At 39.2% G+C, this 20,870-nt stretch overlaps 1 protein-coding gene across 1 annotated transcript in view; it reads left to right on the top strand.

Moving 5' to 3' along the window:
• Window positions 1-20,870, top strand: part of LOC131479845 (contactin-associated protein-like 5) — a 523,312-nt gene that overhangs the window by 427,332 nt on the left and 75,110 nt on the right. Inside the window, exons 15-16 of the mRNA XM_058661312.1 lie at window positions 4,930-5,057; window positions 5,210-5,380. Of these exons, the coding sequence (XP_058517295.1) occupies window positions 4,930-5,057; window positions 5,210-5,380 (299 nt within the window). The remainder of the gene's footprint in view (window positions 1-4,929; window positions 5,058-5,209; window positions 5,381-20,870) is intronic.

The raw sequence follows: 20,870 nt of genomic DNA, 5'->3' as shown, positions 1-20,870 counted from the left end.
TGGTCTGCAAAATTTTACATAAATCAAAGTGATTTTTTTTCTTTTAAAAATAGGATTCTTGTTAAAATAAAAACATATATTATCTTTATTTTAAAAGAATCAAAATATCTCAGTAGTTTTAAAATTCAAAAACAGAATCTCCTGCCGGATTGCCATTTTTAATCCTTGTAAACTTTACTTTACATGAAAAAAATTTGCTCTGAGAAACAGTAGTTGAGTTTTAAGGTATCTCCACAAATATTGACAATTTTTCATTTAAGTTATAACTAAATTTGAGGCAAAACTAGATATCTTCTTCTGCAATTCTATTTTTAAAGCAAAATGTATCTTAGAATTTTTCATTGGCATTCTTACATAAACAGTAAATGGATGTGCCTTGTCAATTTTAATAGCACAGCATTTCATAACTTTTATGACCATACTTATGGAATAATTTCTTTATATTGAATGCTTGATTTTTAAGTGGTTTTCATGATTAGAGCAATGTGTTAAGGAATTTTTTAATGTAATTTATCCTTTTTAAATTTTTCGATCTTTTTTTTTTACAGAAGAGTTTATCTTACATACTTTTTTTTACTGTTTACTTCATTTGTTCGAAAAAAATACAGAAAAAGAAAGAGACAGAGACACAGACAGAGAACGAGACAGAGAGACAACTTGAAATTTCTCCATTTTTGCTTGGGTCGCTTTTGTGGGAGGCAGTGACGCAATATGAGCCATCCTCTTGGTATCTTCTATGGTGTGCATTAGCAGAATGTCATAGTATACAGGTGATCTGGATATGAAATCAGGCATTCTAGTATTATACCTGAGGTGTTCAAAGCAGTATTTTAGCCACTAGGTTAACAATGAGTTCCTATTTTCAATTGTTGTTATTGAATATGACCGTAGCCTAGAAGTTAAGGTGCTGCATATTTGCTTTTGAGAGAAGAGGTCAAATTGCTGAAAGGACTTCACAGAGAACACTGAGTGTCAGTCTGAAATTTGATATTCACACCCTGTGGGGGGGAGGGGAAACCTGTCACTGCTCAGGATTGTTGACAACTCCCTGAATTCAGAACACAGTTACACAGGAAAACACAACTACTTCTTTTCATGTATATTATAGTGGCACCTTCATCTCAATATGATTGCAGAGTGGAATGCTGGGGTCCTCTTCAGGGTCTCCCCCAATCTCAGTGTTGGCCATCCTATCTGGGAAAATGAATATCCTTGTCTGGATTGTGCTGAAAGAGTAGATTTTTTTATCTTGTAGAAGAAAAGAAAATGATCCCACCTCCTGAACATCTCTGGCTTGTAAGGGTTATGCGAAAATGTCATGAGCTAACACATATGATACATTTAGAACACACCCACCTTGTGCCTATTTCAGCTGGCAGCACCACCATTTTCTGGATGCAAAAGTTAATGAATTTCTTTTTTATTTTAAAGATTTATTTATTTTATTACAAAGTCAGATACACAGAGAGGAAGATCTTCTGTCTGATGATTCACTCCCCAAGTGAGCCGCAACGGCCGGTGTGTGCCAATCCGAAGCCAGGAACCAGGAACCTCTTCCAGGTCTTCCACGTGGGTGCAGGGTCCCAATGCATTGGGCCGTCCTGGACTGCTTTCCCAGGCCACAAGCAGGGAGCTGGATGGGAAGTGGAGCTGCTGGGATTAGAACTGGCGCCCATATGGGATCCCGGGGCGTTCAAGGCGAGGACTTTAGCAGCTAGGCCATGCTGCTGGGCCCAAGTTAATGAATTTCTAAGTAACATTTTATATAATAGGATGCTCAGATACTAGGATTATCATTTACTAACTAAAGAAACTGAATTGTTTGAGCTCTCTGAGCTTCAGGTTCTTGCTTTGTTTAAATGGGGCAATATTTGTCTCAAGAATACTGGCAGAGTTAGCAATAAGTTTGTATCCAGCATGCCTTAATTTTTTTACTTTCTCAGTCACTTCAGTAAACTGAGAGAGACAATACTGGTTATTGGAAGCTAGACCAGTGTTGAAGGAGAGTATACATATATGCAACGAAATAAATAATAGTACAGAAATAATAGCATTTCAGAGTAATCAATTGTCATTCAATTCACAAATTCTGGATGATTGAGGCCCCATTTCTCTCAACGTTGGGGCAGTTACGTATAAAAAAATTACTATGTGTATTGAGCAGGAATAAAACAAATGAGTAATCATGTAGCTTGACAATGAAGATGGCATCGACTCCCAGACACCCTGCCAAGATGACCCAAGTGAATCTTGGGGAATGCAATGTTGGAAGGTGACCGTAAATTAGGAAACTAAATCCTAACCAATTGCACTTTAGTTGTGTGGAGCAAACCTGTGTGAATAGAATGTGGACAGTCAGCCTGAGAGTGACCAAGGGCAGCTGAAGGATGTGTGTTTGGAATTATCAGTTCAGCACAATGGGAAGATGTAAGTTAAAGATGAGAAACAACAAATTTCACTTTATTTTCGGTATTGGAAGCACAGAATATGGTGGTTTTATAAGTGAATGTTTTGGCAACTCATTCTGGATTAAACTCTGTTCTCTCTATTTGCAAATGCTCCATCCTAGGATGGCTCAACACTCCTCAAAACCGCAGTTTCCTGTCTTTGAAGTCATTGTCACAGCATGATCATTGAGTGGTTCTCAGGACTCAGTGAGGTAGTGCATGAACCTTTAACATAACACAGCAATGGTCAGTGAAGAAAGAAGCACCTGCTATACTCATGCCCAAAGTTGTGACTGTTACTCTCGCTACATTCTTGGAATAGTAGCCCCAAACACTAGCAGTGCATTTGACATAGGAATAATATTGTTTCTTTACATAAAAAATAATGGCAATTTTACATATTATTATGTTGTCTGTTCTGTTCTGTCAAGTATATTGGAACCTGGACTTCACCTATAAGAGACAGACTGCTTAAAAGTTTTTAAGCAATACAATATGAATAACAATTCACAGTTTGAGAATGTGGGTCTGACAGGAGTCAGAGAATTGAGAGAAGGAAGCAGCAAGCGAGTTTTGGAATCCATCCCCAAGACCTAGAAAGAGACTGGACCACCTCCAGTTAGAACCGAGGTAGGGAAGATGATGATAAAGTAGTGGAAGTGATTCATTAAGAATAACGGAGCAGGTAAGGAAGAGGGGAGAAATCAAGACGGCAGGGTTTGTAGTCTCAGCAGTACAAATGTGGAGATCACAAGGAAGTGCCCACATGAAAGGTGAACTGGGACAAAACAATGAGTACAGGAATGTGCGTGTGAGTCTGAGTGTCAACTGACATCAAAGGAACGTGAGTAGTAGGTGGACAGATGAATAAGAGAGCAGAAAATGAATGAGGATCAGAATTGGAAATTCTCTAATGTCTCATCGCCCTTGCATTTTTTTTCTTATTCTATGCAATAAATAAAATGATAGAGAAAGAAAGATGGCAAAAGACAGAAAAGTATGTGTAAAATAAATTTAAAATATAAACTTCTCACATGGAGAACCAAGAAGAAACTCCTGGCTTCCAGCTTTGGGGACAGGCTCAGCTCTGGGCATTGTGGCTATTTGGGTTGTTTAGGGATTGAGGGGTAGATGAAAGAACATATCTATCTCTCCTTTTTCTTCAAAAAACCTGCCTTTAAAATGACAAAAAATCTTTTCGAAAATATAATTTTTTGGATGCAGGAGCATTTTAAATTTATCCAAGCCAAGCTTTTGGACATGAATGAAGCAATAAAAAACCACACACCCCACTCTCACTATAATGTCTTGCTTTTAATCTACAGATAAAAGGTGACAAGAAGCAAATAAAGGTGCCTGAAAATTCACGAACTGGTGTCTGAAATGCAACCTTGGCATAGTCTGCATTATTATTATTATTATTATTATTATCATTATCAACAACATTATTGTTCATGATACAGTTACATACACACAGGAATTCTCCCATCCACTAGCCTCAATTCTGTTCTCTCATCATTTAAGTAGCATAATCCTTGAGTAATAGTCACAAGTCCAACATGCTACTATTTAAGTGTATCATGACATTATAGTTATAGGAAACGGTAGATAGTCTAGTATTCTATTGTCACGGTATATTTAATGATTTCATTTTACATCCTCCTTTTATTTGCAATTAGAGATGAATATGGAAAGGTATCTCCACTTCCAAATTGAAGTGATCTTCAAGTAGGATTTCTGATGGCTGTTTAACATTATCTACAAGATAGTCCATGACCCCCTTTTTGTTGTTTTTATTTTCATAGGTGAGGCAGATTACCAGAAAGAGTGAGAGACAGAGACAAAGATTTTCCATCCTCTAATTCACTCCCCAGCTGGCTGCAATGGACAGAGCTGAGCTGAACTGATAAAAGCAGCTAGGTGTTTCTTCTGGATCTCCCATGTGGGAGCAGGTCTCTGTGCCTTGGACCATCCTTCACTGCTTTCCCAGGTCAAAGGCAAGGAGCTGGGATACAAGTGGAGTAGATAGAATGCAAACTAGGAACCAGTACCCATAGGGGATGCTGGTACTTGCACTTCAAAGATTAACGCATTGAACCAACACACTGATGGCTAACCAATCTGTTGAACAGAAGGAAAGATGTTTAATGCCTTGTTAGCATTGCATCCAGCAGGAGAGTTGCTACTAGTCACAATGAGCTGTAACAATCATTATAAAGTGTACTTTGCAAGCACATTGAGGAAGGTGCAAAATGCATGTGTGTTTGGAAGCCAACCACAGATTTTATAACTGGCATTCCGGCTTTTTGCACACATTGGTGAGCCATGAAAGGCCTTCTGTTCCCCTTATCTAGTGGTTGCCCTGTTGCAAACAGCAGAATCTTTTTTTTTTTCCAAAATCAGGGACATTTTCAGATATTCCTTGGATTTCCCACATTTTGTCCTTTCTTTGTGTGTGTGTGTGTAAATTTATATCTTGCAGGACGAATTATACTGGTTTGCTTTCCTTCAAAGAGCAGTTGCCTGTTACTCAAATAGTTATCACTCATACCAACAGATCAAACTTAGAAGCTGCTTGGAGAATTGGTCCCTTGCGTTGCTATGGAGATCGTGAGTATAACCTGAAAAATACGCTTTTTCTGCATTACTTGAGCACAAGATGGTTCTCCCGTGTGCCCTAGTCTTGAAACATTCCATTATCTCCAAGCATCCACACCCCATGGAAAATGATGACCGATGCTGAAGGGTTTTCTCATTTGCAGGACACTTGTGGAATGCGGTCACATTTGACACAGAAGCCTCTTACCTCCACTTCCCTGCCTTCCATGCGGAATTCAGTGCCGACATTTCCTTCTTCTTTAAAACCACGGCTTTATCTGGAGTTTTCCTGGAAAATCTTGGCTTGAAAGACTTTATACGACTTGAAATGAGCTGTAAGTTCTCTTATTTGCAAATCTAACATCACTAGTCATCAGAACATGTTTAATTCTTATCTTTTCCACCAGCCACTAGTGAATTGATGTACTGTCAAATTACTTTCACTGGAGCTTGATCAAATTTGCAGTGGTCATCTCATGTTCATCTCTGGTTTTACTGTTAGGTTCCAGGGTACTCAGAAAGGAGAGAGAAAAAGAAAGGGATGGAGAGAGAGAGTTTTCGGGGCTCAGAAGAGAACCAACCCAGGGGTTAAAACCATCAGCTGATCGGAGTAATGGACGGTGGCGGGCACTGTGCTTACTAGTAGTACATGTAGGAGCCTGGACTGGGAATGCCTCAAAGTTTTTTTTAGGGGGATTCCCCTGAACAAAATGGAGGAATCAAAGCATTAATCAAAAAAAGATGGAAAATGGAGTAGATGAATCAACCACCTCAGCTTTATGCTTGCAGCGGAAAACTGGACAAGGGGAAACCCTAAGACGGACTATGTCAATCAGTGGACTCTGCACCAGCCTCATCATACCTGGACTGTTGCTGATGATATGTTGGAGCTTCTAATTGATCGAGGTGACGCTCTGCTGGCTCTGCCTACAAACCTGAGAGGGCCTCCCTAAGAGGCCGTTGAACTTGAACTGGACAAGTGGGATGCTGGACTCTGTATGGTGTAAACTTTTAATTAGGGAATCTCAACGGAACTTGAGCTGTGGTTATGCTTCAAGGTGAAGGAGTTCATGATGGGGGAAGGGTTTGGGGTGAAGGGGTGGGAATCCCAGTCATGTAATGCAATGTAATTAATGAATAAATGAATATTAAAGAAAAAAAAAACAAAAAAAATAATTGATTAAAAGTTTTAATGTTTTAAATTTTTCATGATGCTATTCTTTGGGTTCAAGGATTTCCCCTTGCACACTCCCTTCCCCACAGGATTCCCCCTGTATTTTGATAATAGTGCAGTCCAGCTACAATAAGTCCCCGCAAGATTTATTAGTCTAGGAAGAACCTGATGGAACACTTCTACCTGACACAGTATCCTCAAGGAGGGAACAGCCGCCCAGTGTGTAAGAGACTGGGTTTTTATATACCCCTCGCCAAGGGCCTGGAAACGAGGTTGCGCAGACTTCTTGCTCTGTGCATGCTCTGGAACATGCATGTTCCCAGGGATGTTGGCCAGCTGCCTATGACCTGCAGCATTGAGTATGTGTTAGTTCAGGTGGAGATAGGGTCCAGGCAGCACCTGTCGATCGCTGTAAACATTTCATCAGGGTGAGCCCAACTCACTCCTGCTGCGCATTTAGCCAGTATTCTACCACGGCCAGCGAAGCGTTTACAATTTACTCTGTATGCATCCAAAAAATGCCCAAGAATTCCTATTACAGTTTCTACTTTCTAAAGGACAAGTACTCCTTATCTGTGACTTTAGGCTTCTGCACCCCAGGGCCATTCTCATTACACTTCACATGGAAAGAAGATACAAATATATTTCTGTCACTTTTGGGGTTTATCGCTTCACTGCACCTTTACTTCAAAGGTAATTTCTCTGATTCTACTCCTTCCACAAGGAGAGTGTGATGACCCAGTAAGAGGTCTGATGCTTTTTCTGCAGAGCTGTATCAGTTGCATTTGATATGAGTGTACAATTTTTTAACACCCTCCCCTTACACAGCAGTTCTATGCAACAACAATTATAAAGTAAAATGAAGAGATGACAAAATGAAATATTAATGAATATTTTATGTGTGATGCAAACACATATACACACTTATATTTATATACATATATTTGTATATATACATCTATATACATATATTTGTATGTACATATAGAAGTACAAAAGGTAAAGTATATAGATTTGTTGTTATTAGATCAATTCCAATATTTTTTATGAAAAGTGGGAAAATCCTATGTAGATTTATTTTGCAGTGATAACATGAAAATGTCTGTTTCTGAAATCTCACTTATTCAGATTTATCTATGAACGCATCAGTCAATTCTCTATGCATGTTCATGTTCCCATGAGAATACAGAGTACTGTCTTAATTTCTCCTTCTGTCTTTCCTTTCAATGATCAAAGAATGCTGTCAATTCACTTTAAAGTAGAACATTTTTTTTCTAGGTGAAACCATGTTCATGCAAATAAGGATTCCAAATGTAAAGAGATACTTGGTAAATATTTTAAGTCAATTTCATTTTAAGTAAATTCCCCAAATGATAAACTGCCAAAGTACTCCTTCCTCATTAGTTCTAAAAACTTCCAAACCTGCAACCAAAAGAAATATATTTTTAAAGCAAAGCTCACCATAAATTTCATCTAATAGGTAAAAATCTAGACATCGCTAAGAGATTAAAATTGCTAGAGCTCTCTTGGTGCACCATTTCTGTCTTCTACATTCGTTCCTTTGACAGTAGATACGATAGCGCAGAAATGGTGACGAGCAAAAATCAGAAACTGAGTACTTATGCTTGTTCTTTCAGAAACAAATCTAGAGATTTCTGTGCTAATGTTTGTCCCAAATATAATCATTAAATGATAAACAATAAACTATGATTGAAAAGTTTTTAAACTATAAGCAAAAATTAACAATAACTCATGCATCTGTTTAAACACCAGCTATATATTTATATAATATATATTTACATCTATTTAAACATCAACTGTACATATATTGATCTGTTTAAATACCAAATATATATATATAGATAGATAGATAGATAAATATAGATATAGATATGTAAGATAGATAGATAGATTGTTTTTTGGTGGAGGAATACCTTATCCCTGGCATTGCTAAAGAATTAATGATGTATGGTGGAGATGGAAATACAAAAAGTTTAGTTACTTATGCTACTGTTTTTAGGTTCTCTACAATCAGTGTTGCCCACTTAATATTGTATTCAGAATGGACTGTATTCAATACTTTGGCCTTTATGACCCTGAAGATTTAGGTTTGCTGTTAGATGCCCTGTCTCTCTGGGTGTAAAGGGATGGTTTCTGTGTTGTATTTCACAGTAATAACAGTGCATCAAACAACCTTGAGTGCAGGCTCTGAGCAGCAAATATTGGGAATCTGAGAGCTCCAGCAAAGGAGACAAAACCTATTCCATGAAGAGGTGGTAGAGACGTTTGTGTAAGTCACCAGCAATCAGTACTTAGCTACGGGGTTCTTTTGAAGTAACAGCACAATACATACAAGGAAGGGGGTCTTCTATGTAGATACTTACACCTTCTGTTACTCCAGGATGCAAGACAATTAATGAGAGGAAGCTCTTGCGACTTTGGTGTGAAATTAGACCACTTATACTTAAATTGGCCAGGACCTGAAACTGTGGAATTCAGTGCCAGGCATTTCGTAATATGGGCGTAATAGCCTCAATGTAAACCTGATAAAAATTAGGTCGTATGAATTTTTGATTCATTGAAGTATGAGCAAATGTCACGATGTGTCACCACAAGGTAATCAGTGATGATTTACTGTTAATTACATAACAATGTAATGTCAATGCTTATACTTTGTCATACTGTGTTTCGCCCTTTGGTTTTTTGCAAAACAAAATGCTTTTAATGTAAGTTGGTATTTAAAAATAATCTATAATCCATAGATGCTATCATTTGGAGTATCCTTCATCAAGAAATTGGTGAACTTGACTTTCCAAATGAATAACAATCTTTAACCAGATTTTATGTATCCCTATTTTTTTGTTGCTGTCATTTGAAAGTAAGCAAGTCCAAACTGGAGGAAAATCTTGTATTTCATACTTTTCAGAAATATAATTGCATTCACATTTTGCATTTTGGGCAGATTATATTGGTGCCCTAAATCATTCATAGCAAGAAATCTCTGCAGGCCAATTCCTTGTAGAAGAAGTGGCCCTTTAATAAATGTCATGGCTCAGAACAGATATTACTCCTACCACCAAAGTGTGTTCCCTGTAACTGTGTAAGCAGCAGCTCCCCAAGTGGATTTATCCAAATTTTTGTACAATGACTCGCATGTTTTCAAAATTTTCATTCCACTTTCTTCTATGTCATTTGGAGGGGTGACATTCAAATTGTGACATTTTGGCATTAGTCTGTGGTTTATAAAGAACCACCATATGCCGAAGTCTCAGTAACTATGACTCAGATGGATACCCAAAAGAGAAAGGGGCTGTGTGGACAACGGGACTATGAGGGCAGTCTCCAATCAGATATATCTGACCACTGCTAACTTGACCTGAACTGGCAAGTAAGACAATAGGAATGTGTTGATTGTAGGATGTGTGGCTAAATCCTGATGACATAGGGCTGGTTGGGCACACAGCTGAATAGTGTTATTACTCATATAATGTTTTCACTTTCTACTCTGACACTGCAGTCCAAAGCCAGCCCCACCTGTGAAAATGCTATAGGTGCCTCTTTCTATGTTAACCCTTAATGTAAAATGCACTGGAACCCATGCCAACCAGTGATTTTAACCAGGACAGTAAAAATTGGCGGATGGGTTCATATTAGGGTTCATATCATATGCTTGGCAATGGGGCCAACTTTTTCTAAAGTTCAATGAGGAATTAAGTAGCAGGTCATTTTCCAAAGTAGATTTTGGATACTATCAGAAAGAGGGTGACAGTCATGAGCAATCAGTTGCTATTTTCTGAAGTGACTGTCAGGATTGAAATACATAATTTCTAAAAAATTTTGGAAAATATATGAAACTAATAAGTAAATATTGTTTTTCAATATATGAAAACTATTAGCTTGAAGTATACTTCCTAATATTGTTTCTGAGCAAATGCAGAATATGTCATTATCATATTCTCTAAGTGATTAAGGCTTAATCTTGAGAATCAAGATGGCGGAATAGGGTAAGGACACGTTTATACAGATGGAAAAACATTTAATCGGGATGAAGCAGAGAGGACATATTTCAGGAAATAGGAAAGGACAGAACAACAGCAGAGGGGTACCTGGAGACTGACAGACACAGGAAAGCAGCGGACACAACGGTGTGGTGTTGCAGAGACTGATATTACAGCACGGCGATCTGAACTCCACAGCAGCTGGAACTCCACCAGCAACCAGGTGGGAAGGGACTTTCACTGGGAGCTCGGGTGGTGAACCCAGACAAAGAAATGTCCATTCTGCTGGTCCGTTTGATTTGACCAGGAGCAGAGACAGAGCAGCAGATCTCAGACGGGCAGTGCGAGAATAGAGTGGATTTCACAGTCCAGTCAGCCCCCTAGAGCTGAATTGGCCGCCATTTTGCGTAAGGAGGAAAGGGCGAGGGAGAGGACTGAGCATGCGCTGAGCTGGGAGTGAGCTCATTTCTGTCTGGGTGAACTGCAATGACGTGGCATTCTACAGGTTCCACTCAGGGCAGGTCTGGGATAGCCTTCGGATCTGATGACCAGCAAATCAAGAACCTTAGTGGTTGTACGGCAGGAGCCATTTTGGGCACTGTGGCAATAGCTTTGGGACTGCAGGGGACAACAGTGAACTGCGCATGTGCTGATCTCGCGAGAACTTGCTGAGGTCCGAGACTGCACTGGTCCCGCAGTAAAATAATACTGACTGTGGCAGCGTACGCATCAAAATAGGTCCGTGTCTAATCAGGTTCCAGCTCTAATGTCCAACAGGTTCCAGCAAGATCAGTGCCACCAACAACTTAATTATATAGGACACCTGGTATCTCTCTAATCCTGGGACCTGCTCCAACCAGAAGTGGGAGAAAAGTTGCAGAGACAAGGTGCAGCCTCACCACGGTATCACAGGAGATGGTGAGTGGTGAGCCAAGAGCTGGGGCTGTGGAGACCACAGTGGAAATCTGACATAAGAACCCAGACCTGGAACTTGCTGGAGGTTTTGGAACAAGTGGCTGCAAGAAAAGTTGTGTACCAACCGCAATAAGTAAAATCGCATTGTAGCCCTGTGGGTGACACAGCTTAGAAACCTGCCCCAAGGAGAAGACTCTGCTAACCAGAAGTACAATGATCAAGAGCAAAAAAAGAGACAAAGGCACAATGAATATTACTGAAAACTCTCCTGCAAGGGAGCAAAACCCATTGCCAACCTCAGAGTTAACTGAGGAAGACATCGAGAAAATGGGGCACACAGAATCCATAAGACTCATTTTAAAGCTTCTGATCAACAATGAGAAGCTCATGCAAGAATTCAAAGAATTTAAGGAAGCAATAAAGCAAATCAAGGCTGGTATATCAGAAATTCAGAACACAGTAGAGCAAATTAAGAGTACAGTGGAGAGTCTCCAAAATAGAATGAAGCAAGCAGAAGAAAGAATCTCAGGAAGGTATTTCCTGTCATCAGGGGGAAGCAAACAAAAAGCTGGAAGCAGAGACTATTAAGGGGCCAAATCTAAGAGTTATGGCAGTCCCAGAAAGTGCAGAAAGAGAAGCTGAGTTTGCAAATGTATTTAATGAAATAATAAAGGAAAATTTCCCTAATCTAGAGGAAGAATTGGGAAACAAGTTCCAGGAGGGACACAGAACGCCCAACAGGCTTGATCAAAAGCGATCTTCACCACCACGACATATGATCATCAAGCTCTCTTCAATTGAACATAAGGAAAAGATCCTTAAATGCGCACATGAAAAACAATCAATTGACATATAAAGGAATGCCAATTAAGCTCACAGGAGATCTCTCACAGGAAACTCTACAGGCAAGAAGAGAATGGAGTGACATATTAAAGATTCTAAAAGAAAAAAAAAAATTCGGCCTGGGATAACATATCCAGCAAAGCTTTCTTTCGTCTTTGAAAATGAAATAAAATTCTTCCACAGTAAAGAAAAGCTAAAAGAATTTGCCTCTTTCAAACCTGCCCTACAAATGATACTTCAAGATGTTCTCTTGGCAGAGAAGAGGAATAGCACCTACCAAAACCAAAGGCAAACGGGAAGAACATCCCAGTAAAATGACAGCAGAAGACTAAACCAATGAACAACCCATTCCTAAAATGACAGGACCAACGTCACACCCATTTATATTAAACTCTGAATGTAAATGGCTTAAGCTTAATCAAACATCACAGAGTAGTACACTGGATTATAAAACAAAACCCATCTGCATATTGTCTGGAGGAGACACACTTCAACAAAGATTAGCGGAAACTCTATCACATGGGTTTTGTTATTCTCTGTTAGTTTCATCTCTTCAAAACACTTCCTTCTGAGTAAATCATTCAATGACTCGTATATCATATGGTAGCATCATTTTCTTCAAGAAGGTTCTTGATTTTAATTTCTTCAGCTATACATTAGTCATTTAATAGCATGTTATTTAACTTCTTGGTGTTGTTAATTTCTTTTTTTCTTCCTGTTGTTGATTTTGTTTTGTGGCTCTTCATTTAAGGGGATGTATAGTAGCTGTGTAATGGAGACGGTTATGTCTAGTAACATGTCATTTAACTTCAGGCATTGTAAATTTCTATTTGTTGATTTTGTATCATGACTTTTCATTTAAGGGGATGAACACTAGTTGTATAATGGAGACTATCATATCTAGTAACATGTCATTTAACTTCATGGCATTGTAAATTTCCTCTTTTCTTTCCATTGTTGATTTTTTATCATGACTTTCCATTTAAGGGGATGTACAGTAGCTGTGAAATGGAGACTAACATTCAGATGTGAGGATGTAGTGTGGTATGCATTTCTGCTTCCAGACAAAGATGGACTTACAATGAAACTGTTTACTATTTCTTGACAATAGGATTCTAGACTCTGCCATTGTCCAGGCCCGCAATGATGGACATATGACTGAGTATGAAGAACTATATGTTAGTAATGATATAGAGGAACTGGGGGGGAGGGAACTGGGGATGGGATAAGGGAATATGAAACTGTACTATAAAATAATAAGAAGAATAATAAAATGAATTAAAAAAAAGAAAAACTGGGATCAAAGGATCACAGCAATGAGGGTAATTAGTAAAGATGTGGTAATAATAAGAGTTTGCTTTTAGTTAGTGAGATTTATGAAAATGGTGTTTCAGCTGATACATTTTCTGCCTCTGATCTTTTAAACTTGTAAGGAATGGCATGATATAAAGAGGAAGATTGCTAACATACATCAGGAAAGCAACTTAGAGCTCAAATAAACCCCTATATGCTCAGGCACTAGACTGGACTCAACCATATACTAAACTAACTGGAAAAGAAAATTTCTCACATGGACAAATTTTAGATGTGTATAATTGAAGTTTCAAGATGCCTTCTTTCAAAAAACTCTTTAAGAAAAAGTGACCCCTATCAGATATCAGCTGCATCCCACACCAGAGTGTTCTGATTAAATGCTTGACTCTGGCTGTTGATTACAGCTTCTTCCAAGTGCAGACCTTAAGAGACAGCTCAACTACTTGAGTCCTGGCATCTTTCTGGGGATGGGAATTTAACTTTTCTGCTTCCAGCTTCAGTTTAGCATGGTAGTCCTAACCATTGGGCATCTATTTATCTGTCTGCTTCTGAAATAATTAATGAAGCAATAATACAGTATTTAAAAAAAAAAGGAAAAAGAAAAGTGCCTGAATTTTGTGGAGAAGTATAATCTTTACTAGCTGGAGTTCTCAGTCCTGCTGGATGCTGGTCTGAAGGTATTATGAAATTTCCTGTGTGCTGTGTAGATCAGTTGGCAGCCGACATGCAAGTGTACTCATACAGAAGCCAATGAGTATGTGGGAAATGAAGGAAACGGAACAGGGTTGTGACTGTGCTTTCACAGCCTCTGGAACCTCAGATGAAGCCTGCAGCACACCTTCGACCTCCAAATTCCTCTTTGTCCTTCAAGTGCACCTATGTCTATAACCAGGGTGGCTTTTTTTTTTTTTTTTTTGAATTAGACAATAGTGTATTTTGATGCAGAAAAGCTTTTAAATCCATGTGTGTTTTTTTCTCACAATATGCATTTCCACTAACTTCTTGAAGTACTCTTACGAATATACCATGTTTTGTCCATCTACTCATCCACTGATGGACATTATGTTGTTTCCAGTTTTTAGCTATCATAAGATAATCCTGTTAATAAACATAGGTGTACAATTAAAAAAAAAAAAGACTTAATCTTGGGCCTGGAGCAATAGCGTAGTGGTTAGAGTCCTCGCCTTGAATGCACCGGGATCCCATATAGACGCCGGTTCTAATCCCGGGGGCCCCGCTTCCCATCCAGCTCCCTGCTTGTGGCCTGGGAAAGCAGTCGAGGATGGCCCAAAGATTTGGGACCCTACTCCTGTGTGAGAGACCCAGAAGAGCTCCTGGCTCCTGGCTTCGGATTGACTCAGCTCTGGCCATTGCGATCACTTGGGGAGTGAACAATCAGACGGAAGATCTTCCTCTCTATCTCTCCTCCTCTCTGTATATCCGCCTTTCTAATAAAAATAAATAAATCTTTAAAACGAAAGACTTAATCTTTCCATTTGTTATTCCAATTATCTGTGTGGTCCCTAACTAAATATAGATGTATGCATATATACACACACATGTGCATAAGCATGTATAAATGTGTACATATATTATAAATACATGGAAAGAGAGATTTAATTTTTGAAGTTCAAAAGTATCAATCTAAGGATATCACTCAATGTGTTACAAATTTGAAGACATTGCAATCATAATCTGAGAAATAGTAAAAAAATGCTAATTATTGTTTACCAGGCTATTGAATGATTACTCTGATTAGACACTGAATTGGCAATCAGTTCCTCATTTTGTTTTCAAACAACTCTTTGTCCTTTTTGTTCAGGATTTTTTTTTTTGAGATGCAAAACATAAATACCATGTGATCCTCAAAGAATCCATGTGATCAAAAGGTTAATGATCTTTATTTAGTCCATATGAATACATAGCAGGCCAGAAAGAGTAACTTGGTACATGAAGACTTCACAACACCTTTTTTATAAAAGATTAATAATTTATTTCAAATTATTTGAAAAGCAAAGAGATAAATGAAGGAACAAAACAGATGCAGAATGAGGTTTGCATTTTGCTGATTCCCTGTACAAATGACCACAGTGTCAGAGCTAGTCCAGGCCAAAAGCAGGAGATGAGAACTGAATCTGAATGTTCTGTATGAATAGCAGGGGCCCAAGCACTTGAGCTTTCATTTCTGCATCCCAAGGTGTGCAGTAGCAGGAATCTGGAGTCAGAAGCAGTGGGACTAAAACCAAGGCATCACCCGGTGCCATATGGGTAATCTATGTGACATCTTAAAGGCTGAGCCAAATTCTTGCCAGAGATCTTGACGTTCTGGAGTTCATACATGCACCCTGAGGTTTCTCCACATCCTTGCGTAGAGGTTGAAGGCACAGAAATGGAGGTTGGTGTGCATTTCAGGAAGTTCAGACCTGGTACTGGGAGGAGGGCTGAGCAGGCATGGAGGGACTTCCCCGTTAACTTCATGACGCATTTTGGGCCAGGGCATGAGGAATTCCAGACCCCTTACTGGGAAGAGGGCTGAGCGGGCATGGAGAGGCTTCCCCAGTAGGCACCATGCTGCATTCTGCCCCAGGTCATGAGGCAAGTTTTCCAGGAGGTTTCAATACAGGACGGCTTCACCTCTCCTAGGAGCACCTGGTAGATATTTTATTAGTAGTACAAAATTTAGCATTCCCTTCTTTGGTCTGTCTTCTCAAAATCAAGACTAGAGCTCATCTTCTTTCACTCATATCTGAATCTCTAGAGTCCAGAGAAGAGCTTGGCTGTAATCAAATAAACTCCATCCATCAAAAGTTTTAAGAAAAGCAAAACATGGAACACGGAAAACCGAGTTGACCTCTTAGAGTAATTTTCATCCACAAAACAGGAGCTGCAGACAAGGTATTCATTAAACACTTCAGGGAAGTAGAGATCAGACCGTTCACTCATGATTAACCCGTTCCCTACCTAGAGACTGCTGTGTCCCTGTCAGGACCTCTAGGCCATATCCACCTCTCCAGCTGGTGGGGTGAGTGGGGAATAGATTCTGTTTGCTTCACATGTCCCACCACAAAGTTACCAGCTCATGTAGAGTACAACACTTGCTAAGCTTTTCAATTCGATTGTTCCTAGGCATCTGCATTATATAATCTCTTCCTAGGAAATCTGCATCTGTTTCAACAATTTGGCCCAGGAGACGCTGCTTACATAGTGAGTCTGGGATGGGTGGCTGGTCTCGTGGCTGTTAAAGACACTGGTTCAGGTATTCTCAACCTCTAACAGGCTGCTTCGATTTGAGTCTTGGGCTCTGCTCCTGACTCGTGTATCTTGTTCATCCACAGCCTGGAGGGAGCACATACTGACTTGAGTGATGTGTCCCTGCCACTCACATGGGAGACCTGCCTGGCACAATGCAGTTGATGTGGGTGTTTGGACAGGGAATTTGTGAATGGGAGTTCTCTTTCTCCCCTGCTTTCATTCTGTAGCTCATAAAAATAAGTAAATATGAAATAAGAAAGGATTCTTCATTGCAAAACAATTACAAAGAAGCTTTGCAGACACAGCACTTGGGTATAAATCCTGACTGTGAGCCTTTCTCACTGGAATTTATTTAGATGCTTCTGCCTGATACTCTTTTTTTTTTTAATTATTTATTATTTTTAATTCATTAATTACATTGTATTATGTGACACAGTTTCATAGGTACTTGGGTTCTCCCCACCCCTCCCCAAACCCTCCCACCATGGTGTATTCCTCCACCTTGTTGCATAACCACAGCTCAAGTTCAGTTGAGATTCCCCCATTGCAAGCATATACCAAACATAGAGTCCAGCATCTTATTGTCCAGTCAAGTTCAACGGCTTCTTAGGTATACCCTCTCTGGTCTGAAGACAGAGCCAGCAGAGTATCATCCCAGTCAATTGAAAGCTCCAACATACCATCAGCAAAACTTTACATCATTATGGAATTAATTGACATAGTAATGAGTAACCAATATGTTAAAAGTAAATGCGAGTTCCTAGCCACCTTCTGTGACCACCTCACTTACATTTCAATTTTAGTTTATACACAACATATAACATTCATAACATAACATGTTATATATAACATCATATCATCTTAAATTAAGGCAAACATGTGGTATTTAACCTTTTGGGATTGGCTCATTTCCCTTAGCATTATGGTTTCCAGTTTGGCCCATTTGGCCACAAAGAACTGCATTTTGTTTTTTTTAATAGCTGAGTAGTATTCCATGGAGTAGATGAACCATAGCTTTCTTATCCAATCCTCTGTTGATGGGCATTTTGGCTGCTTCCATGTTTTTGCAATTACTGTTTGTGCTGCTATGAACATAGGAGTGCATGTTGATTTCTCATAAAACAATTGTTCTGGATATATTCCTAGGAGTGCTATTGCTGGATCATACGGTATGTTGATTTTGAGTTGTTTGAATATTCTCCATACTGATTTCCATAGAGGCTGTACCAGCCTGCAGCCCCACCAGCAGTGGAGTAGGATTCTCTTTTCCCCGCAACCTCGCCAACAAGTGTTGTTGGTGCTTTTATTCATGTGGGCCAATCTTACTGGCGTTAGGTGGTACCTCATTGATGTTTTAATTTGGATTTCCCTTATTGCCAGGGAGCTTGAGCATTTTTTCATATGTTTATTTGCCATTTGGGTTTGTTCCTTTGTGAAGTGTTTGCCCATTTCCCGTGTCCATTTCTTGAGTGGCTTGTTTGTTTTGACATTTTGGTTGTTTTGTAGCTCTTTGTATATTCTGGAGATTAGCCCTCTATCACCTATGTCGTGTGCGAAGATCTTCTCCCATTCTGTGGGTTGCCTTTTTACTTTGTTGATTGTTTCTCTAGCTGTACAGAAGCTTCTTAGTTTGATGAGGTCCCAGTTGTTTATTTTGGTCTCTCTTTCTACTGCTTTTGGAGTCTTTTTTAGGAAGTGAGGGCCTACCCCTAAGTGTTCCAGTGTGTTTTCAACATTTTCTTCCAAAAGTTTGAAGGTTTCTGGATGTAGGTTTAGATCTTTTATCCATTTAGACTTGATCTTGGTGTATGGTGAGAGATGTGGATCTATGTTTTTGTTTCTGCAGGCTATCAACCAACTGTTCCAACAGCATTTATTGAACAGACCTTCCTATTTGCCTGGATTGTCGTTTGTCTTTTTGTCAAAGATTATTTGGCTGTACCTGTGTGGGTTCCCTTCTGGTGTTTCTATTCTGCTCCATTGATCTTCCTCTCTATCTTTGTGCCAGTGCCAGGCTGTTTTGATAACCACTGCCCTATAGTATGTCCAGAGGTCCGGAACTGTGATTCCCCCTGCTAACTTCCTGTTCTTCAGGATGGTTCTAGCTATCCGTGGTTTTTTGTGTTTCCAGATGAACCTTTGGATCATTGTTTCCAGATCTGTGAAGAATGTTTTTGGCAATTTGATTGGAATTGCGTTGAATGTATATATTGCTTTTGGCAGTATAGACATTTTAATGATATTGATTTTACCTATCCAGGAGCATGGGATGTTACTCCATCTTTTGAGGTCTTGTTCAATTTCTTTTTTAAGTAGTTTGTAGTTTTCTTCAAATAGGTCTCCTACATTTTTGGTTAGATTGATTCCCAGATATTTCATGCTTTTCTCTGTTATTTTGAATGGTATCTTGCTGGTTAAATCTTTTTCCATCTTGGGGCTGTTCGCATACACTATGGCTGTTGATTTTTGTTCATTAATTTTGTACCCTGCCACTCTACCAAACTCTCGTACAAGTTCTAGCAGTCTCTGTATTGAGTCTCTTGGCTCTTCTACATAAAGAATCATATCATCTGCGTATAATGAGAGCTTGACTTCTTCATTTCCCATTTGGATTCCTCTGATTTCTTTTTCTTGTCTTATGGCCTCAGCAAGTACCTCTAGGACTATGTTGAATAGTAGTGGAGAAAGTGGACATCCCTGTCTTGTTCCAGATCTCAGTGGGAAGGGTTCCAGTTTTTCTCCATTCAGTATGATGCTGGCGTTGGGTTTTTCATATATGGCTTTAATTATGTTGTGGATTTTTCCATCTATGCCTACCTTGGTTAGGGTTTTTAGTAGGAAGTTGTGCTGGATTTTGTCGAAAGCTTTTTCTGCATCTATTGATACTATCATGTGGTTCTTGTTTTTCAGTTTTTGGATGTGGTGTATCACATTTATGGATTTCCGGATGTTGAACCATCCCTGCATTCCAGGGATGAATCCTACTAGATCTGGATGAATGATCTGTCTGATGTGTTTTTGAATTCTGTTGGCTAGGATTTTGTTGAGAATCTTAACATCAATGTTCATCAAAAAGATAGGTCTGTAGTTTTCCTTCTTTGTTAGTTCTCTGTCTGGTTTTGGGATTAAGGTAATGTTGGCTGATACTCTTGTGTGTAAAATAGCATGAGTCTCATAAACCTGTAGTGAGGTATTGTTAGTCATCTAATTCATAGAAAATGCTTGTGTTCATTCATGCAACTGCCTGGTTTGTGGTAAGCACTCAATACACAGGAAGTGTTTGTAAGATATCTCCCAAGCCTCACTGAAAATGTATACTATGAAAAATATTGTGGAATTAGAAATACGTTTACATTAAAATAAGCATTTCTTAATTCTACTTTCTATGAGAATTTTGAAGTACCTTTAAACTATTATGCTTCACTGATTCCCTTTCAGTTCTAAGAGGAAGGTAAACATGGTAGATATTAAAGTTTTCAAGACAGACTTGAGTAAAGTTAGATAATAAAATAGCATTTGAACTAAGCTAATACCTTGGTATCTATCTAAAAATATCTGAAGCAAACTGCACTGGCACATTCCTATGTTAAGCATGGCAATGCTTCAGTGAACAAAAGCTTGTGGAAGGACAGTACTGTGGAAGGACAGTGATAGGTGCTGAGTGTATAATGAGGGAGGTTGTTTGCACAAAGGTTGCATAATAGTCCGGTGGGGGACAGCTAGTGACCATGTGGTCATCCATCAGGGTATCCGTCATGGGTGGACCGTAAAACCACAGGAGCAGTTTTGCTGGAAGACATTTACCCAAACTTTCAGTGCTCCTCCACCAGAGTCTCAGAAGTCTTTCCCTGAGTTCTGAAGAGAGAAATCAATGTGGAGTCAGTCATACCGCACAGGGCTGCAAGTTTTTATTGGTGGTCTGCGTTAGAATAAGGGCACAGCACAAAAGGCCGCTTTTACTGTAGGTCTTTATTTGTCACCAACTCATTTCCTTTAATGCATGGATTTGTAACCCAAGACCAACGTACCTGGGCTGGCAGACTGTGTTATCTGGAGATAGTACTAACTACTACTTACTGAGCACACACTATCTGTCAGGCAGAGTTCTAAGAACTTTTTCAGAATTCATGTATAAACTACCTAATAATGGAGAATTGCTTTTATTCCCATCTTATGGATAAGAACATAATGAGGTTTTATTTTTTGCCTTAAGTTCCAGAAGATTTAGAACTCAGGTTCATTTCTACTCTGATCTCATGACGTCTTTTTCATGCAAGGACTTAGTAGCATGGGACGTGATCCCAGCTCCTGAGTTAGACACTTTGCATA

The sequence above is a fragment of the Ochotona princeps genome, chromosome 3 (genome assembly GCF_030435755.1).
Source record: "Ochotona princeps isolate mOchPri1 chromosome 3, mOchPri1.hap1, whole genome shotgun sequence".
Classification (NCBI taxonomy): domain Eukaryota; kingdom Metazoa; phylum Chordata; class Mammalia; order Lagomorpha; family Ochotonidae; genus Ochotona; species Ochotona princeps.
This window is presented reverse-complemented; position numbering and strand designations above follow the sequence as displayed.